The 25,669-nt window shown below is 41.0% G+C and overlaps 1 protein-coding gene across 2 annotated transcripts; it reads right to left on the bottom strand.

Annotated features, from left to right (window-relative positions):
• Positions 1-1,374: 1,374 nt before the first annotated feature.
• On the bottom strand, positions 1,375-25,305 carry MFSD1 (major facilitator superfamily domain containing 1). 2 transcript variants are annotated; one of them, XM_053599524.1, is made up of 16 exons: positions 25,043-25,305; positions 23,217-23,269; positions 22,075-22,187; positions 20,528-20,570; positions 20,146-20,213; positions 18,178-18,286; positions 13,892-13,994; positions 11,877-11,975; positions 11,302-11,413; positions 10,372-10,428; positions 9,924-10,080; positions 8,604-8,701; positions 7,900-8,012; positions 6,406-6,453; positions 5,468-5,525; positions 1,375-4,385 (listed from the first exon to the last, which is right to left on the bottom strand). In XM_053599524.1, the coding sequence occupies exons 1-16, from the start codon at positions 25,203-25,205 to the stop codon at positions 4,382-4,384; spliced, it is 1,398 nt and encodes a 465-aa protein (XP_053455499.1). In that variant the 5' UTR covers positions 25,206-25,305; the 3' UTR covers positions 1,375-4,381. The 2 variants fall into 2 exon arrangements, with proteins under 2 accessions (XP_053455499.1, XP_053455500.1); XM_053599525.1 differs by lacking the exon at positions 25,043-25,305 and adding an exon at positions 24,900-24,918 and having other exon boundaries at positions 1,376-4,385.
• Between the last annotated feature and the right edge of the window lie 364 nt (positions 25,306-25,669).

Here is a 25,669-nt window from a genome sequence, read left to right as displayed (position 1 = left end):
TGCTCCCAGCTCACACCCAGCCTCTCTCTCACCTCACTCCAACCATTATCCACCTCTCATCCACTTTACTCCATGAAGTCCAGGCTCTGCTGTGGGGTTTCCCGTTTGTCCTGAAGCTTTTATTTACCTCTTCCCCAGGGAAATAATGTCCACTTTAAAAGGTTAAAGACTGACTACCTGAACATGGTAAGACATGAAATCCCAAAATAATGAGATTTTCCTTGGAAAACTGTACAAGCTTCCCTGTTTTGGACAGTGAGGTTAGAATCCTTGCAGGAAGCTTGAACATGTCATTTACCCACACTTTCAGCTGTTTAGGAACAACCCATTATATCCTAGCAATTCCAGAGTACACCCTGCTGCCTCCCTGGGGGCCTTCATTTACTTGCCAGGGTGCCCATAGAAAGGTGAACGAGCAGGCTCGCCCAACTCATCAACCAAGCACAAGGTATGGGGAGAAATATTTGTAGACAATGTTCCAGGTCATCCATCAGTTAACACACTTCTAACATAACGTAATTAGCCACATCTTTATGTTGCACAAATTAAGACTGTGGGAATACTGGAAAGAACTCTCCAACCTTCTATTTTGCTAATAAGGAAACTGAAGCTACACCTACTTAGCAACACTGGGAGACTCGCACCCAAAAGGAAAAATAACAAACTCCCCCAAGGTCATGGTAATCCCAAACAAAGTGTCCCGCAGGTCCAGTGATTTTCATTACACAACTGATCTGCAGTCAAATGTAACAGGCAACAGTCAGGTTAGGGGAGAGTAGACAGGACAGCTGCCGAGAAGTCCGACTGATGAAGTCCCGCCGTGGAGAAGACGTGTGCAAAACAGCACGTGGCCACACGCGCAGCACACCAGGGACAGAGGTGCTGCTAAGTTACAGTAAGCTTGGCTTCTGGCCTGCACAGTAATAGGACTTTTCAGAGTTTCCTACAAAACCCCAAAGCTTTCCCCATCAGCCTCTCAGCAGCAAATCACTGCTCAAAGCCTCCACCCCAGCCCTCAAGTGGGTACTCAAGACACTCAGATAGAAAAGGCCATTCGGTATGAAGCTGAGACTGAGGCATTCCCAGAATTCACAAACAGTTGGCACGCAAGCTGGAGCTGTTTTTAGATACCACTTAACACGAGGTCCAAAAAATAAATGCATTATTTCATTTATCCTTTAATAATCCATCCTTTCTTCTGTTTTGTCTCCAACGATTCTCTTCACATGCAATTTTCTGTCAATGCAAGTTCAATTTCTAACTCATGGCCCTGGTGAACTCCCACCTATATCCTCAAAGTTCCTTGGAAAACACTACCATTTTCCTCCCTTCTTAACACAACCACTTTAGTCAAACAGTAGCACTCAAACTTGCACTGAATTATGTTCCTTGCAAATTTTTAAAAACTTTTATTACACAGTAAATATTTGTTGTGGAAAAATTAAAAGTCATCACTCAGGGACATTGATAACACATCCTTCAAAAACATTCTTGCCTTTGCTTTACAAAAATGGCAGCACTTTCAATTTTCCAAATAAAAATGCCATCAATATCATTCCCTGTCAATATGTTCTCTAACAAAACCACATAATGACTACTTCGTATTTCACTTCGGGCATGTGATATACTTAACTAATCTCCCAGTCTTATTATAAATTTGAGCAGTTTTCTATATTATACTGTTTTAAAATCTGGCAATGAAGATACTGCCTTAAAACATGTTCATGTGTACATTTGTCTGATAGTTTCCTCAGGACAGATTGTTACAAATGGAATGGTTAAGCCAAAAGGCATGCAGACACCACCACCCCACTCAAAATTATATCAATACACAGTCAGCGATTCCAGGGTAGGAATGGCTTCTAGAAATAACTCCACTACTGTGCATACATTCAACTTTACAATGAAGGTGCTCAGTCCGACAGCGTTCCACCCGCTGAAGTCTGTGTGTGCTGGAACACAAAGCAGGTTCCGCGTTTAGAGGGCCCAGAGTCAGTCTGTGCACAGGGCTTCCACCTTGTACATCTCATATACTTAAGACGGTTTTTTATAAAGGGTTTTCCCAAATTTGACAATATATCTAAAATGTTATAGAATGAAATTTTCGTTATATAATGTGAATTATGCTTTTCTAAGTATGAATAATATGAAAGCAATTTCAGCCAGCTACGCTAGATAAAGCACTAATTGTTTTATTATCTCCACAGGAAACAAAACAGTAACATTTTACTTATATTAGGTCTTTTTATTCATATTGCCAATTTATCCTCCAAAAAGCTTATTTCAATTCACTCTTTTTATTTATGTACCATTCAAAAAATATTTATTTTGTGCCCACTTTTGGCTAGGCACTATGAACACAATCATCAGTAACGCCACAGACACTGTCCCTGCCCTCAAAGAGCATCCAACCTAAGGAAGACACAGACGCCCACACCCACACACTACAAGTCCCTTACAAGCTGAGGTAAGCCGAGAAGAAACAGCTCAAACCCATGGGAATGTTAGGAGAACCGGCCACAGTTTGAAGAGTCTGGAAGAGGGTTCATGAGGAAACACGGTCTGGGACAGGCACTAGGGCTTTCTGTTGTCCCTCAGGGGAAACTTGGCTGTGGAGAGCCCTGCATCCAAAGCAAAGGGAATGGTGTGGACATAGCCCCCCAAGAGGGGCAGCAGCAGGAACTGCCTGTGCTCTCCGCAGTGGCCAGAGCGACACTCCAGTCACGTGCTAGAACCGTCAGCTGAGCAGGGAGCTTTGAGAGCTAACAACTGAATAATGACACAAGGCACCTTAAATCACAGAATGGATGTAACCAAGTGACCCTGCACACAGGGAATGAATTGTCAATCTGCTCCAGAATATTTAAGCAAACAATGCTATGCCTCATACTTTAAACAACAGAATTGGCTGAATTCGTTGTTTAGTGTCTGCTGCCTGGACTATCTGCACGCCCACAGACAGCAAAACACATGAAGAATTCCTAGCCCTTAATAAGTAACATGCTAAGGCTGAGCCACTGAAAAGTGTTTCAGGTTTGTCAGAGAAGCTCCATATTCATATCTTATTTAACACAAAAAAGCATAAATGTTAAATGCCTACTCTGAAGAATAGGCTAATCCCATCATCTTTTCAATGACCATAATCAGGTAAGTTTTCCTTATGCCAACATGGGTTTTCTTTACATAATTTTCCACATGAATAAAAGTTAAAATCAATGTTTCAGCAATATTTTTTTAAAAGTCCAAAGTCAGAAAACATCAAGTATTCCTTTTGCAGTGTTTTTTGTTTTGTTTTTGTTTCATTTTATTGCCCTGGCTGGAGTGCAGTGGCATCATCACAGCTCAGGGCAACCTCAAACTTCTGGGCTCAAGCAACTAGCCCTAGCCTCCTGTGTAGCTAGGATACAGGTATGTACCACCACACCCAGCTAATTTTTTCCTATTTTGTAGAGATGGGGGTCTCATGATGTTGCTCAGGCTGGTCTTGAACTCCTGGGCTCAGGCGATCCTCCCACCTCAGCCTCCCAAAGTGCTAGGATTGCAGGTATGAGCCACCTTGCCCAGCCCAGTGTTTTTATTCATCCATGTAAATAGACAATTAACATAATTTGAAGGACACTTCTTCAAAAGTTAATTAGACTATAAAAATCTGTACAGAAAGTTTGTATGACAAAATTATGTCCCCAAAACATGATTAGGTTCCTTAGTAACATAGAAATAAGAAACTCAAAAGGGTCCCCTCTCAGCAGCCCTCCTGACTGCAGAGAAAGGAGACAAGCTGCGAGTCACGAGTGGGAAGGGCCAGTCCTGTATCCCTAGCATTGTTCCCTGTCCAAAAAGAAGCGCCCATCGCAGTGTACTGTTTATTCTGTAGGAAACACCGTTCCATCCACCTCAAAAAGTTTGTTTTCTGCTCTAAGATAAAGAAAAGGCCATATCCCTGAGACATACTTAGAGAAAAGTATCTCAACAGAAGGTCCGATGTTTTCCCTTCTTTACTGTCCCTCCTGAAGTTCACTGGAATGTTCCAGAGCAATTTTATTGACATTTCATTGTTGATTATCCTATTCTAAAGTAGAATTCTTCAGCAGCACATGATACAAAAGACACAGGCTAAAACAGACCTCACAAACACAGGCTGGCACAGCAATATCTGAAATACGGATACACTTTCTAGTCTATTATTTTTCCTGATGACTAAACGCTAAATTTAAAAAAAAAAAGGAGGTTTTTTGTTTTTTTTTTTTTTAAGAGACAGAGTCTCACTTTGTCACCCTCAGTAGAGTGCTTTGGCGGCACAGCTCACAGCAACCTAAAAATGGAGGTTTTTCCCATCGATGGCATGTGACACCCATTCTCATGACACAGTCGTTGAAACTTCTCATCTGCAAAACATAATACAATAAATTATCAATAAGAGGAAGAAAAACTGTGAAGCTCCATCTGGCTTACAAAATGAAAACCATAAGATTATAGTACATACAGTAACAAATATTAAAATTTATACATTTTTCTGGATAATTTTTTCACTCTTCTTGATTGTAAGAGTAAAAGATAAATGTAGAAAATTTTTAAAATATGAAATAGCAAAGAAAATCCCATCCCTGTCCTTCAGATGAAACTATTAATATTTGGTGGTAATTTCAGTATTTTTACTGTTATAAACAAGTAATTAGGTTTAAGATATGTACACACCAGTATACTTTTTCCTGAATAAAATTAGGATATTATGTTTGCATTTTTATTTTTTATTTAACACATGGCATATTAAATATCCATGGCATTAAAAGTCCTTCTAAAACACACTTTTAACAACATATCATATACGGATGTGTCGAAATATATTTAATGACTTTTCCCTACTTTGGGACATCTATTTTGTTTCTAATTTTTTAACATATTAAATAAGATTGTCATAAAGATATTCAAAACTCAAAAACATCCAATTATTTTCTGACAATGATTTCTTTAGAAAGAACAGGAAATAGAATCACAGTATGTTTTAGTATATACCTATAGAAAACCATTAGCTCAGTTTAAACTCCACACTATAATCTGTCCTGGGTCAGAGAACACAGGACACCATGGTGGTACAGGGAGAGGAACCCTTATCTCAACTCCTTATGAAAGAAAAACATCAGAGAAAGGGAAGGACAGGTCCATCCCTGGAACTAAGGACAAAGGACTTTCCTCTAACAAACTGCAAGTACTATAGACTTCTCTCTCTCTCTCTCAGAAGACAACTTAAACCCAATTTTTATTTTTTTACTTCATTTTAAGCCCTGATATCCATTTTTTAATTTTCTGAAACAAACAAGAATTTTTTATAATAGTTCCAGACATAATAGTTCTCCAAACTCAATAGAAAGATCAATCTCCCAAAAGTTCAAAGCCAAAACCCTGAAAATAAAATGCTAATATTTAAGATTTTCAAAATTTAACAACTTTTCTCCCTTTAAATACTTACTCAGTGTGGGAAAGTTTCATTTCTTCCCTTTGTTTTGCAGAATAATTTAAGTTTCCACCTAAAACACAAAAAACATACAATCTTTTCAATCTAAGTATTATAAGTTAGTAAAATTCAACCATACACACATACGCAAGCATTTGCATAGATATGCTTTAAGTAACAGAAAAAGCTACAGAAGGGAAAAAAATAATTTATCTGCTGGAACCTTCCTGGGAGAAAAAACAGAATCCTTATGTGACACAAATATTTACCCCTTAATGTACGCTTTTTTTTTTTTTTTTTCAAGTTTGGACTTAGTATTACTTCAGGTTTTGTTAACAAGGACATTGTATTCAATAACAGTGAAAATTAAGAGAAATTAAAGAAAATTATGTCAATAGCATGGTTATTACAATCTACTAACTACATAATACTCTTTAGGAGCAAGCACTTACAAAAGTTAATAAGGGCAACATCAAAATCTTACAAACAACAACAAATAAAGCACTAATGTATACAGTACAACTCAGCAAAAAAAAAATTCTATAATTTGGAATACTAAACCAAATACTTTTAATCTTATAATGTAAATAAATTATAGCTATAAATTTAGTTATTTCTTATTTTTCAAAAATACAAGACTGTAACACAGGAGGGGCTTATTTTTTAAATACCTTATTTCTTTATGTCAATATAAAAATAACATCCAAGATTTTATATTATAAAAATTGAACTGATCTAGCTAACGGATGGAAAAATAAGATAGCAATTTTAATAAATGAGAAGATTCAGAAAATATAATTATATATTACATAATGAGATGTTTCCACCATTATGAACAGAAAGTCATTATTGTATGAACTAAAACACTGGCCCCCAAAAGATACAATCAATCCAGAAAACACACAAGATGGCCCATGGGGGTCTGAGATGGAAACATCAGAACTTCTACTTACCTTGGGCACGGTCCACCAAATAGAGTAAGACCACAGACAAAAATGACACTGGGAAGGAAAAAACACAAGACCCTTAGAAAATACACACTTCCTCTCCATGATCCCTCTGCAATCATAATTACAGAGTAAAGCTTAGACACAGTTAAACCTTTGTTAACCAACATTTAAAGATAAAATACTATTCACGTTATTTTACGTTCTAAAATCATTAAACAGAACGTACACACCATGTTCTCTAGGGATGGCAGAGCCAGACAAGGAGAAGCAGAGGCCCCAGAGAGGAGGGAGCTGACCCCCCCGGCCATCCTAACCCTTTCCTCTCCCTTGCCAGTGCTGGTCCTTACTGGCCCTTCCCCAAGTACAGATTATTAATCATTCTAGAAAAAGCCAAACAGAAGTAGCCCTCTGGGGGTTCTAAGTCTGAAAGCATCATGTCCATTTTATAAATTAAATAACCAAACATTAAAACACAGCCACTGGACTCCAAGAAATCCACAGCCAGTAAAGACCTGGACATCAGGCACTTGGCTTCTTAGTGTGGCAGGCACACTATGTAACTTACCTTAAAATAATGTGGCAACCACAACAAATGGCACGGTGTTTGGCCTGACCCCCAAACACATGTATATGCTGAACTGTGGACTGAACTGTGACCACACGCCACGGCATCAAAATAGACCAAAAAATACTTTACAACCTCATGTTTTAAATTCTTCTGTGAAGCAAATTTTTAAAACAAATGATTTATTGTTAACGTCTGGTGTGCTTGTTTCTAAAACAATGAGATAATAAAATGCATTCAAGGCTGCTCATAAGTAATTATCTGCAAATGCACACTTCAAATATAGGTAAGTCTCTATTCCCCGAAAATGAAAACGAAGTTTGGAAAAATCGTCACTGGGGCTTGCCATTTTTAAACACACTATTGAAGCACACGGGACATCCTGATTGCTACAGGAGAATATATTTTTAGATAAACACAAGGCATTTGCGTGCTTAAGATTATGAACAAATGCTGGTATGGTTTTCCCATAGTTTCCCAGTGCCTTCTGTTTCTAACTAATGAACACTTAATAGGTAAAAATCAAATTAAAAGACTAAAAATAAAAGCCATTAAAACCACCTCATGAATAAATCATGAGTCCTGAATAAACCCAAGTCACACCAATGTCCGCATGTTCACACTGGACATACTCAGACATATTCCAATTATTCCACTCTAAAGGGAAAAAAATTTTTTAAGCCATAAATATTTTAAAAAGGATATGAAGCAGATTCCACTGTTGCCTTTAAGGATAAGAATCTTCTGAAAAATGCCCGTGACTCTTCAAAGAGCTAGAAAAGTCATCAGCTGCGAATCTGACCCACAGGCTAAGAATGAGGCAAATCTAAGAGACATGCCTTTAGGGATCAGCTTCAGAGGGAGAAACAGAGAACAACAAAACCCTCAAAGTAAAAATGAGAATAGAATATTCTGCCACTCGGCATACTCACAAGAAACACAGGCAATGAAGAAAACCTCTAAAAACAAATATCCTCGAGTATCCAGTATCATCCCGGCAACGATGGAAATGATGGCCAGCCCCAGATTCTGAATGGACTGCATGCTACAATTTAAGAAATATAAAAACAGATTTCATTGTCTCAAGTCTTCACGCACAGGGTAACACTTCCCTATAAATGTTAGTAACTATGAACCATATACTACAGGGTTAAGAGATGTTTTCCACTAAGGATGACTGGATTAAATTTTGTTCTTCTTATCCTGTGACTGTTTCCATGACTGGAGTGTCTGCCCAAAGGTCAGGGAGCTTGCCTCCTCAAATGCAGTTTGTATCTGACACCTTCCTGATAAAGAAAAGAAGGGCTACATGAATATCAGCTATGGGTGCGATTTCTCCCTTTTGCCTCTTTGGGCCAGAGAAGATCCTTAACTTCTTACCAAAAAGCCCCCACTTAAATGTGCAGGGAGATGGTAATTACAGCAGCTAACCTCTTCTGGGTTAGCCGTCTTGATGGAGGCTTGCAACTCTTTTGTTGCTACACTATTAAACAGATTGACTAACTTTTCCAGTCATCTCCAGGTTCAGAGCTCTCCCAGGAGATGATGCCTGGTTTCAGGATATCTGGAGTTGCGTGTGATAATTAAACTAACACAGCAGAGGAAGGAACGTGCGGCGTGTAGCCTCAATACTTACAAGCCATATGCAGTTCCCAGCTGATGTTCAGGAACTACAAATGCCACCATCGGCCACAAGGCACAGGCGAGCAGTGAGTAGGACAGTCCCAGGAGACACTGCAGAAAGGCACACAGCAAGGCAGAAAAGCCTTATCTTAACAAAAAGGGGATTTCTTTTTTGTTTCAGATTAGCAAAGGGGACACAGTAGCTAATATACAAGCAGTCAAGCAAATTTTGTGATTAGGCTAAAACTCATATTCAAAAAATACAAAAAAGTCTTAGACCTCTTTAAGAAGGTCCCTCTAGTGACAAGATACACATGCTCCTCGTTAACCATTTCCACTTGTCCCCACTGTGCAGTCAAGGACGGAGCAAGAAAATCAAGCTGATATGCAAAAAGTTCTTACCAATCTTCCAGGCAAGCTAGTGATGACAAATTAGCCCATCAAGACAACATTATGCCCACATTCCATCAATCTGCCTCCAAGTCAACACCCAGTTGGAGGGCAGAGAACCACCACCACCACCACCGGTCATGAAACACCTCCTAATGCTGACCTTTCATTCCAATAAAAAATACTTCATAATTTTAGGAAGTATCATTTGTACCTATCAGATCATCAAAGAGTAAAACAATGTCAGTAACTAATAACGGAAAGGATACGACAACACAGATACCTGTGTATATTATTAGTGAAGTTATAAATGGGAGGAAAGTTACTGTTACAGTATATTCCAAGACGCTAAGCTACAAACCCTCTGCTCCGGCATTTCTACTTCTAATAATTTGTACTGCATCTGCAGAAACACTTCCACAGAAATGCTCACCAAGTACACAGATATTTATGTTCAAGATAATTATTAATTAACGCGTGAGAAATGAAGCACCACATTTTGAAGAACAATAACAAATACCTGATAAGTTCATTCTCACTTTTTAAAAACCTACTAAGAGAGTCAAAGACAAAACAATGGACACTGGGCCAACAGATTTTTTTGCCACCTATGATGGAATGACTTCTTTTATTTATTTTAGAAAAATAAATGGGATTAATAAACACACTACCTTTTATAAGGCTATTTTATTTCAAATTCTATTTCAACACTGAGGATACCCTGCTAAATAAGCCAAATGAAAGGAAAAGATACCTTATGCATAAATAATTCATAATTATTTCTTTCTACAACTCTTTCATAGAAATCATAATCCAGTCATCGTTTCCCCACTGCCATGAGCGCTGCCATCTGAGTTACTGAGCTCAACCCCTCGCCCCTCACGTGGACTTGACGGCGTCCTGGCCGGAGCCCTGAGCCCTGGCACGTTAACGCAGACATTACCATAGCAATCCAAGGGTTCCACATCGTGAAGGCCAGCATCATGTGGGACACAAGCGTGGTCACCACTGCGCACAGAACCCAGATGACGTTCTTCCCTGTTTTATCCACCAGGAGCCCAAATACTGGGGACATGGGAGCTGATATGACATACACAACACTGCCCAGAGAACACACAAGAGATTTAATGACACCCAACAACAGGAAAGATCAATGTCAAGAAAGTCACTAAAAATATTAGGCAAAGCAAATCCTAACTCATTTAACATTATTCTAAAACGGTCATCAGAAAACAGAAATATGAAAAGCAACTGAAACCTATCTAGCTTCCTATTAAAGCTCCACCCTGGCTGTTAGGGCCCAAACATCTCTTTCTGCCTCTTACAACATTTGGTTGTAATTAATGACCCACACTGGTCACACAACAGCACTGACAAAATTCATGAATTACCTGTTAATTGCACTTGCTGTCTGGGAAGAAAATCCAAATTTCTCTGTAAAGAAAACTCTAAAATTAAAAAGATAGAGAAAGCAGTATATTAGAAAGAATGACTCTTTTCAAAAAATGAGGGCAAAATAAAGATGAATACAAAGTCTTAAGTTTAATAAACTTTTCTTTCTTGATTCTATTTTCCCAATTTTTTTAATATTCACCTTGAAGCAATTTGCTCAAGCTTACAGAGCTCACATAATGTATATAAATACTTCACTGACTAAATAAAATACGATACCTATTTCATCCTTTTTACATAGACAGCAAGCATTATGCACACATTTTCAGAAAACCAAATACACTAATACAAGGAGTTAAGGCTGTTTCTTTTCCTTTAAAAACAGTGCTGGCTAGGTTCTTTGCTAAATAATAAACAGGGTTTTTGTGTCAAATGGTTTAAAATCAGCCTGAACTGAAAGGTAATAAAGATACGCTCACACACTGCTCTGTTTAAGCAGCTGCCTGTGGAGAGGGGGAGAAAAGCAGAAGATGAAGAAGAATTTGCTCTGAGCCCTGAATTTAAGTCTGGCAAAAACACAGGCCTGACAAATGGAGACGTGCTGGGCATGGTGCACCAGGACCCTGTCTCTGTTCTCAGCAAGAAGCTTTCTCATCAAGGGAGAAAGAGGAAATAAAAAAGGATTCCAGTCAAAATCGACTATGAAAGCAAATCAGTACTATGAATCAAAACTGTTATTAGGCATTTCTTCAAAAGAATAATAAAGGAGTAAAACCAGCATTTGTATCTCAGGATATAAAGCCATTCCTAGGAAAAGAAGCTATAATCACAGAAGCAAGACTTAGGACTAAAAAAACCCCCCAATATTTATGTGATTGAATTCTCATTATAATTTAGTCAAGAAAAATGGAATGCCTGCGGATACTCACTTCCCAAGGCCAATGAAAGGGAACACAGCAACATAATAGCAGACACAGATGATAAATATGAGCCACAAGGGTAAGGAGAAGTCCTTCACGTCAGTTAACTTAATAACTTCACCTTAGAGAAAAAAAGGAAGAAGCCATCAGCATTAACTCTGCACACCTACAGAGACACCATCTACAGTCAAGACTTTTTTTTTAATCGTGTGTTTAACCTTTGCAATTCAGTATAAAAAATACATCTCTCATACATTACACAAACATCAGTTTTGGGATAACTTACAAAGATGTAAGGAAAATGCCAAACCAAGATTGGTACCTACCATCCTGCTCCCTTTCAGGAATAATAATCGTTTTGCAAATACACAAAGTACAACTGAGAATGTAAATTCTGCCAAAATATTTAAAAGGGAAAAAAATGTATCCAAAATTTACAAAGTAAATAGATTTTGAAATAAAAAAAAAACATATATTAAGCCTCACTGGGTTTGTAGCATTGCATTAGGAATGTATCTCTTTGTAAATTATCTCACAAAGGTTTTAATTCCCCAAAGTCCCGTTCTTCTTTAATTTAGACGTACCTGTTTTTCCTTGTTCTTTATGAAGGATTCTCTCTGCTCTCTGATCCAAGTAAGCAAGGGCCAAGGCACAGATGAGTGAAAGAATACACGTTATGCCCCCTAAATTAAAAGAACAGATTTTAAAGAGAACCAGACTAAAGCTCCTAACAGGCAATACATTATAGCAACAGCAGAAAACTCAGCCACGGAAAGAGGCGGCGCTAAGAAGCTAAGTCAAGCCTACCAGGACTGAGCCAGGGCCGAACAGGACATGCACATAGTAAAGTCAATAGTGGTGACTTTTACCGGCGATACTTCCCAGTAGAAGGTTGGAGATTAGAAAAACACTACAGCAAACTAGTCCAGGTTTTTTGTAAAGGAGAACACACACTGAAGAAAACTGGTGACCAGCGAGCAAATCAGTCCTAATTTCTTCATTCAGTCTAAGCACCACCGTCGACGGATACCAAGGGAACAAATTACAAAAGCCAAGTCTGATTCTGGGACCATCTCTCCTCCTTCTAATGCCTTCTGAACGTCTACAACTTTGTTCTTTCCCCCTGGCAGCCCACAGGGGCCCACTCTCCCAAAGCACAGCTCTTTGAGCCTCTCCTGTGAGGTCAACATTTCTCCCTAATGCTGACCTCATATCACCATAGTAAACCAGGATAAAGAATGAAGAAAGTTCACACTCTAGGAGAAGTTTAAAAAGAAGCCTAGTAAAGTCATACTTTATGGGGGCAAGACATGATCGCAAGAGGGACTTTACCTAACAATTGCAATCAGTGTAACCTGGCTTATTGTACCCTCAATGAATCCCCAACAATAAAAAAAAAAAAAAGAAGCCTAGTAAAATAAATGAGGTCTAGCTGAGACATCACAGCAGACACTAGTTCCACTGCTGCGCCAACTGCTAAATGATCTTAGACGCCCAGCTTAACCGCTCCTGGACTCAGCCTCCCCATCTGTAAACTAAGTGACTTGGACTTGATGCCAGAGGTCTTTTCTGGCTCTAAAATTCTTTAAAATTCCAAAGATCTCCATTGTGGAGGGAACTTGATGGAATACTGAGGACAATTTGAAACTCATAAAAAAGAGGGTTTTTGTTTTTTTTTTTTTAATGTTGGGGATTCATTGAGGATACAATAAGCCAGGTTACACTGATTGAAATTGTTAGGTAAAGTCCCTCTTGCAATCATGTCTTGCCCCCATAAAGTGTGACACACACCAAGGCCCCACCCCCCTCAAAAAAGAGGTTTTAAGTAAGAAAAGTAATTTAAGAGGGACGGTTTGGAAGAAAGGAACCTTCAGACGTTGTAGCCTGTTTAGGATGCCTTCTCACTGCCCTCTCTTTACCAGGCTGTACACACTCAGGAATTATAGGGAATAAACGATGTGCAAACCTCGGGCAGCGTTTGTACCTCACCGAGCCACAAGTCTGTGTAGAGCCCTGCAAACTGTCACGTGCACACCACAAGGCTCAGATAAACTCACCACTCCGAGAAAACAAAAGTAATGTGACCTACCCTGCAACCAGCACACTGGAGACTCTGGCTAAGAGAAGTTAGGGGTAGGAGGGCACTTTTGATCAAATACCTGCAATTTTACAGAAAAAATAACCAAGACACAAAAGTATTAACCTCCTTGTCTGAGATGACAGAACAAGTTACAGGCAGCATTAAAACCCAGGCCCCTGGACTCCTGACTTGGTAGATTTTATCTTTGACTTGAAAATCTGAACACCTCACATCAACAAACTCCCTGATTTATCTCCCTCACAGAGTCTGCACATACACTAACTCTCTGTATCACAAGATATAAGTGATAACACCGAAATACACAAACAGGAATAAGATCCTTCATTCTAGGAACGTGGGAATTAAAATACAAATAGGGTAAACAACAGGCTACTTCTAACTAGGTCAAAAAACTAGTAAACTATACTGGTAAAACTATGCCCAAAGTAGTCGGACACCGATTCCTGTGCTCCCTCCCCTCGTGGCAAGCTTTCCAGAGAGACGTCAGGATTCACTCACCAATCATAAGTGTGACCCCCAGGGTTGTGTGACCGGCAGAGCCCAGCGAAGCTTCCATCTTAGAATACAACCATCCCATGAGGTTCATGTTCACCGTACTTCCCTAAATAAGAAGAAAAAACAACCAACAGAATTTTCAACTACTTATACATAGTCTTTGTTCAAAAACAATTAGAATTTGAAGTAGTTTAGAGAAGCAGGTATAAAAGGATTCAGATTTAAAAAAAAAACAGTATAAGGAAAAATCTGACAAAGATAAAGCCACAGATAAAGTTACTACCCTACCCACTAAAATGCCAACTTTTTAACAAAGGCTAACATACAAAATAACATAGTACATTTGCCACTTCCTAGCAGCCAAAGCAAAAATGAAACATTATAATAAGACAAAAATACACCAGTAGCTCAGAAAAAGCACAGCTTTTCACGGTACTGAAATCTGGGGAAAAAATTCTTCCTTTGAATGTCCATTAAAAGAATAGTGAAAGTTATAACATCCCCATTCATTTATTTATTCACTCGGCAATTACTGAGCCCCTATTTCCTGTCAGTCACTGTATCAGATATGAGGAATATAATAAAGAACAAAACAGAAAAATGGGCAACTTTCATAAAACTTACATTTTAGTGAGGTAAAAAAAATAAAATACACATAAATAGTATACCAAGCTTTACCAAGTGCTCTGGAAAATGAGGAGAATGTAAAGCAGTGAAGGAGACTGTAAAATTAGGAGTGAGGGTCTCACAGAGAAAGTTTCTTCGGAGTAAAAATCCAAAGGAAGTGAGGGGCGGGCAGGCCGGGGCAAGAGGCCCAGGCAGGAGGAACAGCAGCGCACATAGGCTCCAAGAGGGCAGAGGCCAAACGGGCAGAAAAAAAGGGGGGACAGGAATAAGATGAAGTCCAAGACAGGAAACGGTGGGGCGGGGGCTGCAGGCAAAAAAAAAGGACTCCCAGCCTTCATTCTGCGCGAGCTGGGCAGACACTGGGGCCCTGAGAAGTGGCAAGATGCACTCACGCGCTGACAGACTCGCTCTGGCTGCTGTATTTACAACAAACCGCAAGTGGGGCCAAAGCAGAGGTGGGGCAGCGGTGAGGACGCTGCGGCAGCAATCCAGAACCCAGCTGCCGGGCCAGCCCGGGAGGGCCGCAGTGGTCAGAATAGGAACGTGTCTACACACAGGCTGCCCTCAGTTTCTGGAAGAGAATCTCCCGGATTGCACGCGGCAGGGTTGGGGTTACAGGAGTGGTGGGTGGGTGGGAACTGCGGAGGTGGAGGGAGTCAATTCTCAGGCAGTCACCTCAGCTTCAGCCAGCGTTGCTCAACTGTTATCTGATTTCTGAATTTAAAGTTCACGTGAGATGTCATTCGGTCAAAGTATTTCATGACCAACTGATGGAGCCATCCAGCTGCACAGACAACGGGGATGACACGGATCCAGTTTCGTGCTTCTCCTTTCCACGCTGCACCCTCCAGAGTGATCACAGCCTCCGGGTTACCGCTCTGTGATTTCTCTGCTGTCCGAACTGTGCCTTTGGTTGAGTTTAGATGCTTAAACCTTCTTCAGGCATTTTCTAATTATTCATGTCTCAGCTAGGACTTGAGGGTCCAGCACCCTTTTGACTTTCCTTCATAATTTATTACTTTTAAACATTTTTTTCAACAGAAACTGAAATTTGCTCCGTATTTGCTGTGAAATACTGCTGAGGACGCACCCATTCCTCAGCGTCAGTGTCTGACTTAGCTACAGCACTTAACACAGCTGACGTTCCCTCCTTCCTGATTTCTGTCCTTGGGTTCCAGGACACTGCGGTCCTGCAGTTTTTCTCCTGCCTTTCTGTATAGCACCCCCACCCCCACGCCAGGAGCTCTTTTATTAGTCCCATGTCAATCCACCTAACCTGTTAACGTGGTTTGGTCGCTGGACACCATCTCTTTCCTTCAGCACTCACAGCCCTGGGGATCTTATCCAGTTTTGCAATTTTAAGTAGCATTTTCCTTGTCCCTGAATTTATGTCACTTGTCCAGGCCTTCCCTCTGCATTCCACTGCCGGGTATGCAGCTGCCTACTCAACAGTTCCACCTGGATGTCTGCTCGGCACCTGATGTGCCCCAAATCCAGTATGAACACCCTGCCCACCATCGCCCAACCAGGTCCTGCTGCTGTGCTCTCTCACCCTCACTAGGGACAACTCTTTCCTTCCAGTTGCTCAGGCAAAAACTTTGGTGTCACCCTGAGCTCCTCCTTCCCCACTCCGCTAGTCTACACATTTTCTATCAGCAAATCCTGTTAGCTCAATCATCAAAAACATACATAACACACACACACCTACAGGTATGAACACACACACATAGAAACTATGGGCTCCTTGGAATGTAGGTTAGTAGATCACAACAAAGTCATGGTGACACAGAAAAGAACCTGATGACCACCAGCGCCCGGAAAGGAATCACCAGGAGTGAGTCTTAACTGACTGCACTTCCCTCTTGAAAGGTTACTAAGCAACTGGACCCACAAACTGCCACAGACATATCTTTACTGGCACAAGACACATTAGCAAAGTCTGTTGGAACATCCTTGGAGATAAAATTTAGAAAACATGGGAAACCACACTATTTACCAAAGATTTACAAATTAAAATTATACTTATGTTTCCTACCAAAGTTTTAAAATGACTTTTTTTTGAAGTCATAACGTTTCCTATCAAAGTTTTAAAATGACTTTTTTTGAAGTCATAACCGCCTGTACTCTTCAAGCTACCACAGAAGGGTCCTCTCATACCCTACAGAGGGGGATGTCCATCTGCGGAAAGATAATGTGGGCAGAGGGCCTGGCAGTCCCAGAAACCTTAAGAAACTCCACGCCCAGCCACCTAAGCCTAAGGCAACCGCAGAAATGCAGACGAGTTTTACAGTCAGAGTTTTAGACTACAGCACTATTTATAATAGGAAAAAAATCAGAAAGAACCTACATGCACAAAAATATGGACATACTCACATGAAAAAACAGCATGTTAAAAACATTTTGTACTTGATTTTTTTCCCCTAAAATTATGTTTTGTTAGTCTTTGATAGCTTGATTTTTAATGGCAAAGGTTTTTTTAATCCTTTTATTCATAGGACTTTATGAGGAAAAAACCTAATGGGGTTTGGGACTGCCAAAATACCTTACAAGATGCATTAATAAAAACATTGTGTTGTTCCCCTGTGCAGCCATTTTCAGACTAAACCTGAAACACCATGACCATTTCCAGGCTCCAAATACCAGGAGGTGTCCTGGCTAAGTCCAGAGAGGTGTGAGCACCACAGTGAGGGAGCTGGGACCCATGTCACACGCCCTCCACAGCCACAGGAAACAAGCACATATAACCAAGAACTTAAAAACCTGTCTCCAAATGAGCGAAGCACTGTCACACAGCAGAGGAGGAAAACTTTACAGAGGGCAAAAGTCAGAAGATCTGATAAAAGCTACTCGTGAAGGAGGTTTTGTTTCTAAGGGTGAGCTCCAGAAAGTTAACTCAAGTAGACAGGCTGTTTCATCACACAGCGAGCTGCTGATCTCCGAAACATGCAGGTAAAACCATACGTGGGCACCTGGGAGGCCCAGGCAAGCGGCCTGCCTGAGCTCAGGAGTTTGAAGCCAGCCTGAACAAGAGTGAAACTCCACCTTTTTAAAAAAATAAAATAGTGGGGCATTGTGATGGGCAGCTTTAGTCCTAGCTACCTGGGAGGCCGAGGAGGGTGGCCTGCCTGAGCTCAGGAGTTCGAAGCCAGCCTGAGCAAGAGTGAAACTCCACTTCCAAAAAACAAATAGTGGGGCGTTGTGATGGGCACCATAGTCCTAGCTACTTGGGAGGCTGAGGCAAGAGGATTGCTTGAGCCCAAGAGTTTAAAGTTTGAGGTTGCTGTGAGCTATGATGCCAACACATTCTACCAAGAGCAACAAAGACTGTTTAAAAAACAAACAAAAAAAATGTGGAGAGTCTCATAGCAAAAATACCAAAAATGGGAAAGAAATAACACCAAAAAATGTATAAGATCCCTCTCGACAGTAGGAGTCTTTGAATTAATGAATGCTGATGTAGCCATTTTAGACTGTTTACTAACTCAAAGGTTAACAGGTGTCTTACTTAAAGTAAATTAAATGCCATCCTATGTTCTAGAGAAACATATAAATATTAATAATCTATCATGCACAAACACATTTCACTCTGTTATTTTTAAGAGATGACGAGATCTAGTTTTTTGCTTCCTATTTGGTTTTAGTTGGATTGTCATCATACTTACAATTCTAGCCATGCTAAGCTGGAGACCAAACACCAGATTTAGTTCTTTGCCTTTAAACCAACTCACAGCATATGTATTCTGGGCAACTGCTAAGGACTCCCCACCAATCCTAAAAAACAGGAAAAGGAAGAAAAGTCACAGCTTTTGAAGAAATACCATAGCTAACAATGCAGCAGGTTTAAAATACTGACGCTTCTCCCGTGAAGAGGTGGAGTCCCCCTCCCTTTAGTCCAGGTGGGCTTCTAACTGCTTCAACCAATCAAATGCAGTGCAAGTGGCACTGTACAGTCCCAAGGCTGGGTCATACAAGATGACATCCGCCTTTTCACTCCAACATTTGCACTTGGAGCCTGGAGCCACCTAGTAAGAAGGCCAACAGCCCTCGTGCTATGAGAAATCAAGCCACACAGAAAGGCTACACACCAGTACTCTGGCCAATAGCCCAGCACCCAGCACAGGTGCTGACATGACTCAGGAAGCCTTCAGATAAATCCAGTCCCCAGCCTTCCATGAACCTTCCCAGCTGAGGCCCCAGACATCAGGAACAGACAAGTCACCCATGGTATGCCCACTCACAGTCCCTGACCCATGAAGTCCACGAGGGTAATGACCCGGCTGTTTTTACTGCTAAGCACTGGAGTCATCTGAGATGTCATGATAACTGTGACAGGCAACAAAAGGAGTCTGGGCTACCACCTCACCTCTGTACACACGGAGGCTGATGCTGGGAAAGTGGTCCCCACAGTGTGAAAACATGGAAGTTTACACTCCAGGCCAATATGCCAAGCTCTCCATCCATCTTCCTAATTCACCTTCCATATTCAACATTCTCCTGCCTCCTGGGTTTTAGTTTTCCTTTAGTACTTTCCAAATATTTACCATTCCCCACACCCTGAAGGCCTTGAATTAGGAGCTTCCTCTCCTCCACATCTTGACACTGAGCCTCCTCACCACCCTGTCCCAGTCCAAAAATACTTTCCCTCTCTTCTAACCCAAACCCTGTACTTCTGCCAAGGCCACTTCGTCCAAGAGGCCATTTCTGACCACATTTCTGTCTCTGAATCCCTCTCATATTTTCATATTCTGTTTCCTTCTCTCTCACTTAGAGAGAGGAAGGTCACATCTGTCTATCTGTGTCCCTGGTACCTGTGAAAAGCTTGAATAAATATACTTTTAGGACTGAATAACTTCTGTCACCTGGTCCCTCAGGGAAGGAAGAGCAAGGCTGCACTCAGACGGGGCTTCCTGAACAGACGCTGAGATGCAGGTACAACAATCGGCCTGTAGGTGTCCTGCTCTCTCAGGACTCTTCAAAAGGGTCTGCACGTCGCCCACTAAGAAAGACTGAGTTGTCCACGCATGAGCAACCTAGACATCAATGGTCTCCACTCTTCTAAACAAAGTTTAAATCATAACCTTCAATACAACAAAGCAGGCAAAACACCCAAGAAAAATATCATTTCTAAAGAACTATTTAGGGTGGCGCCCGTGGCTCAGTGAGTAGGGCACCGGCCCCATATGCCGAGGGTGGCGGGTTCAAGCCCAGCCCCGGCCAAACTGCAACAAAAAAAATAGCCGGGCGTTGTGGCGGGCACCTGTAGTCCCAGCTACTCGGGAGGCTGAGGCATGAGAATCGCCTAAGCCCAGGAGTTGGAGGTTGCTGTGAGCCGTGTGACGCCACGGCACTCTACCGAGGGCGATAAAGTGAGACTCTGTCTCTACAAAAAAAAAAAAAAAATAAAGAACTATTTAATATTCAAAACCCACAGAGTGAAATTAACTGTGACCACTCAACATTTTTTCTTAATTTCTTTTTTTTTAAATTGGGAAGACAACTAAAATACAGTCTTACATATATGTGGCTAGATTTCAAGGATTTGAAGTGAACCCCAAGAATAGAGGGGAAAAAAATGTTTTTAAACCATTTAATATGAATAGTTAGGATAAATTAAATTATGCGTAACTTACCCAAACACAAACCTCCCAAATTCCATTAGCCAAAAAGCATTAAATATTCCACCCAGAGCAAAAACAACCTGTAATATAGAATTTAATGCTCATTCAATAAAAAAGTAAACGCAAGGTGTTAAAGAAAAACAATAAGTAACAAATCACAACTTCTACAATGGGTTTTATTAATATTATAATATTCCTTCTTAGTAAATCTTTGAAATTAAAAAATTAATGTTCATTTATTTCAAGGCCTAAAAGGGACTATGTCTTTGACCACATGGACATTTATGGGCACTGCTTAATTAAGTTAGGCACTAAACACATCTTTGTCAGCAGACTTAATTAGACAAGAATTCAAAAGTCACTGCCAATCAATGAATGTTTTGACCTTCCTTACCTGTCCAAGGCAAACAAAGCAGCTAAAAATAATTGTGCCCCATCTGTTTGAAAGAGAGAGAAAAGTTCCTTCATTTCTTCTTATATGACAATAAGTAATCACAAAGCCTATGAGTAACAATTTCCTTTTGGTTTTCTTTGCCCCTTCTATATCCCACTCCAAGGAAAGACAAATAAAGTGTTCATTTGCCTCTGAAGTCAGCAACATCGCTAGGCCAAATACTAATTGACAGAAGTCTACATTTCTGAGGAGATTCCAGATGCTTAAGTAATGGCATATATTGGCTTAAAAACCATTGTCATCTCTCAAATAAAACTTATTAAATAACCTTCAAGAAGTTCCTAGGGTCAAAACTATTTTAAAATGGAAATTCTTCATAAAATTTCTATTAAGAATTTAGGATTGAGTCCAAAGAATTCTACACTAAATAACATTAAGTGATTATAATGTTTGATAACTAAAAACTTTTAGAAGGACAAGTATCAACCATGTTAATAAAAGTTTAACATTCTACAAACTGAACATCTGATTAATTTTCTCCCAGAATAAAATGCCAGTGTCGGCAGAGTCCTTCAGGGTCAGCGGGCTTTTTAATCCCTCACAGGATCCTTGAGAAATGATCACACCACATTCTACTGGCTGTTCTCCAGGACTGGAAAACACATTCTATCGTCCCAAAACAATTTATGTCACCTCCTGTCAACCTGACCAAGTAAACTTTTCATCATGCGAAGTAGAATCTGTTCCACCTAAAGTTTCAAGCTAATTCTAACCCTTGAGACCAAACGAAATAAATTTAATTCCTTCATACTCGAGCCATTCAAATTCATAAAAAGTTAGTGTCCAAGTCTAAACACTTAAAATTTCCTCAACCCTTATCTACTAAACATGGTTTGAAGGATCTTCATCACCTTGGTCTCTGCCTTCCAAAAATACTCCCAGCTCCCATCCCTCTTCCGTCACCATGAACAACGTAAACACAATAGTAAGACTGAGAAGTGACAAAGCTTACAGTGTTATTCCTTCCTCAGCATCTAATCAAAGGGGTCACAAAAGTTCATGCCTAAAGAAAGGCAGAAATAGAAAATCTGCCTGGAGCTGGGAGAAGCACATACTACCAACATGCTAAGTACTGTACGTATTCGTAGTCTCTCACTTCATAACCACCCTGCAAAGTAGCGATTATTATCCATATTTTACCAATGAGGGAACAGAAGCTCAGAACAGCTAGTAAGTTGAGCAAGTGGTAGCAATGGGATTCTAACTCTGCTTTGTCTGATCTCAAGGGTGAGCACAATTTACCTCTAGATAACTGAGTTATTTCATTCCGTCAGTAGTAGCACTTGCTACTCTTGACCTTAACTGAAATACCAATCAAATTTCGGAAACCAACTCTAGAGAGAAAAATCATTTTTAAAAATTCACACAGGTTATCACAGTGAAAACAGAAGTCAATTCAATTCTTTGTGGAAATATCTTAACCTAGCTCCGTATTTTCCCTATAATTAGGTGAGATTTACCCAGAGGTGAGATTTTTTTAAGCTTACCGTATTCCAAATATTCGGTCTATCAAAAAGCCACCAAGGAAACACAACACTACATTGGGCCAGGAATACCAGGCGTACAGCAGCATGAACTTCGTGGTATTCACCTGCATGTCCTATGTGGAAAGAATCAAACTATTTTTTTCCACTTAAGTTTAACAACTAGCAAATCAAAATTATGACACTCTAATAGGAAATAAAAAGTGCTTACACTATTCTTTCTGTGTAGGGCAAGTTTCTCAACCATTTGTAGTAACTCACTAACTTCCTGGAGAATCTCATGAAAGCTACGGCCCTTGCCCAGAAAAATGGTCATATAGGGAACTTCTTGAATACGTATAGCATTTCAGGGGGTTCACGGATTCCAGGATCAGATACCCCCTACAGGGACCACGTCACTCTGCCTCTACCTGACCCAGTCTTATTCGGTCAACGCTAACTGCAATGGAAACTCCTCCCACCTCTTAACAGAATCATGTTAGACTTTCCCTACTCACCCTGCCTTCTCTATGCCTCCCCCTTGGCAACTCCTACCCGCTTTCCTCTTTCATCCTAGAATGCAAAGGGTCAATCTAGGTATTTATTTTTCTGGTTCAAAGGTAAAAAAAAAAAAAAAAAAACAACTTACCTTCTTTGTTCTTAAAAGAAAAAAAAAAACATCAAAAACCCAAGAAATTATAAATAGCAAATATATTTTCATAATACAAAACCAAACTAAAAATACTGACATAGACAAGCCAATGCCGTCAGTATCCTCTTTGAAAAAACACAGTAACAACAACAAAAACATATTTACGAAGGCGAACAGCTAACCTACCAAATCACATGTCTGCGTATGATTGAGCACTAGGAGAATGAAATGTGAACCAAAATCTGCTGACAGTTTTGGCAATAAAGTGGACATACCACAAGATTATTTATGGAGGGCCTGAACCAATTTCAAGTCACATATGCATCATAAATGAATTATTTGTGGCAACTCATTTCGACTCAAGAACACTCCTTATGGCTTATAAATTTGGTGACTATAAACATTAAAACAGATTCAGCAGACATTTCAGACTAGCAAGCTAAGAGTCGATGATGCCTCAGCAACTACACCTGCCCAAAAGCAAACAAAAAACAAAGGTGAAAAATCAACTTACCTGTTTAATCTGAGTCTGAAGGGCAGCAGGATTATCATAGCAAAAATAGCTGCCTGGAAAAGGGAAGAGCAAATATTTTGTAAGTGATAACAGCACCCATATAAAAGTTTCAAATTGCAAATACTTTTAAGTGTCTATACTACGGGCTTGAGGAATGCCACTTCCTTATCCCTCAGGACTTTCTAATAGTAACATCACTTTCACAAACGAGTAGCAAGCACGTACAACAAATATTGGGAATCTGACTTAAGAAGTCAACAATCAACTGTTTTTCCACTTTAGTTTCATCATGCTTCACACATCTGTTTTATTAATATCTTCATGAAGCAGCTATATCTTCCTTATTTAAAGCTACTAAAGCACACACATACACGCTAAAAATTTTGCAAACATCCTCAACGGTTTCCTAACAATGTTAGCTCTGGTCTCCTTGTCCTGAGAGCAAAGGAATGGAGTTTAGTCATTCTGACTAAACCGTTATCTGAAACAAACTCTAATACCCAGGATCAAATAATTTAATAAGACAATCTTAGGAATGAAGAAAAACGCAGTAAACTAAATTAAAACCTAACATTTATTTTAGTGCAAGTAGAGAGAAGGGAAGACAGATTTGATATGCATTCACTCAAATCTACTCCAGAGGTAAAATAACAGATTCTTTGGTAGGATACAGGATAATATTGCCTCCAGCCCTCTGCTAATGCCTTCCCTAAGTACACAAAACTACTGTCATTAGAAAAGTATGAATCTGGCTTCTAAACTCAGGCAGATAACCAGAATATACCAAATAATCTGTGTGCTTGAGTTGGGACAATTTTTTTATTAAAGTGTTTTGTTGTTGTTTTTCTGGATTTTTGTTTCTAAACGCAGAAATTTCTGGTGCCAGCTTTTATTGCTTGTAAGGAATTCAGTGTCATGCTTCAAAGTTAATGAACGTATTAATCGCATTAATGTACACAGCTATGATTTAATAATATAAAAACACGGGAAAAAAACAAAGTTAATGAACGGGCAACATCTTTCAAAATAAAAAAGAGAAAGAGGGCAAAAAAAAAAAAGTTGCAAAGAAACCAAGGCCTAAAGCATTCTTCATGCTTACTACCACATTTCAAAGTAACATGCGGTTATCGCCATAATGTTCCTAAGCCTGCTAATTACACGGGTTGCAGCTAGCCACCTAAAAAACACTTGTTTTCATACAAAACTAATATCAACCTTAGAATAGTTGCAGAATAAATTGAAAAGAAAAATATTTCCAAAATCATCCTGGAAAACTACTTTTCAAGTCATCAGATTTCGTAAGTAAAACCAACCACCGCCAAGCCTTCCGCCAGTCCGGTCCAGCAAGATTGCCTAACAGTCCCAGGGCGCACGATCGAGAAAACACAGCCACTCGCTGAAACTATCAGCAAGACAACGCTCATACATTTTCTCAAAGAGGGTGAAAAACCTTAAAACGACTGCCCACGGAATTACTCATTAAAATAAAAAAGGAAGAAGGTCATTTTGGGGTTTAGGCGGGGGACAGGGGTAGTGAAGTCTTTCTGAACTTCTCCCCAACACAGACTGCGCTAAGAGGCATCTAGAGATAGCTCGGCCTCAGTCCGGAGCGAGCTCCGGGCCTGCGAGACTTGGAGAGCAGAGGAACGGGGCCAAACCTGCCGCGCTGCCCCCGACATCCACCCTCGCAAAGCCTAATAACCAGCAACGTCCCCCGACCCGGCTGGCGCCGCAAAGGGCAGCGCAGCGCGGCCCGTGCAGACTCGGCTCGAGAGAGGCGGGACCCGGGGGCAGCAGCCCCACCGGCGGCGCCGGCCGCCGCTCACCGAAGCCCAGGAAGCACATCAGCAGCAGCACCACCAGCCGGTGCGCCAGGCGGCCGGGGTCGCAGAGGGCCGGCAGCGGCCGCGGGGCCGCGGGGCTGTTCCCGCCGTCCCGGGCCGCGCCGCCCGCCAGCAGCGCTCGCGCTTCTTCCTCCTCCTCCTCCATCGCGCCCACCCGAGACCGAGAGGCCAAAGCGCGGGCACGTCCGGGACCCGGAGGAAGCGACGCGCCCACAGCCGGGCCCAGACTGCGATCACGTGACGGCGGCGCTCACGCGGGACGGCCTCACGTGAGGGCGTGGTCACGTGGACGGCAGGGCTGACGGGGGCGCGCCCGTGCGCCGTGCGGTCCCGAGGCCGCCGTCTTCCTGGGTAGACGGCCTTAGGGCCCACGCCCAGCCGGTCGCCGTCCCCGCGCTGCCCTCGCACTGTCCTTTCCTGCGCCGCTGACACTTGAACTCCAGTCAGACTCAGCGCGCTGCCCCGGGAGAAAGTGCGGCCTCTCTCTGGCCTGGCCCCCAGTCCTCCCGAGGATCCGAGCTGCGCCGGGACCCCAGAACACCCACGGTCTGTTTTGTTTTCTGTGACTGCTCTTTATACTGACGAGCATCGAGCATCTTCTGACGTGCC

This window comes from Nycticebus coucang, chromosome 8 (assembly GCF_027406575.1).
Source record: "Nycticebus coucang isolate mNycCou1 chromosome 8, mNycCou1.pri, whole genome shotgun sequence".
Classification (NCBI taxonomy): domain Eukaryota; kingdom Metazoa; phylum Chordata; class Mammalia; order Primates; family Lorisidae; genus Nycticebus; species Nycticebus coucang.
Note: the sequence above shows the minus strand (reverse complement) of the source record. Positions and strands in the feature narration are given on the sequence as shown.

Bases quoted from the DNA above. Each gene is read 5' to 3' on its own strand.
- MFSD1 (XM_053599524.1), bottom strand. From the start codon at position 25,205: ATGGAGGAGGAGGAGGAAGAAGCGCGAGCGCTGCTGGCGGGCGGCGCG. The intron at 20,571-22,074 runs GTAAGCTTAAAA...TCTTTCAAACAG, and splicing joins GACCGAATATTTGGAATACG to ATGGGGCACAATTATTTTTA. The intron at 11,976-13,891 runs GTGAGTGAATCC...CTTTTAATTTAG, and splicing joins GGGGGTCACACTTATGATTG to GGGGCATAACGTGTATTCTT.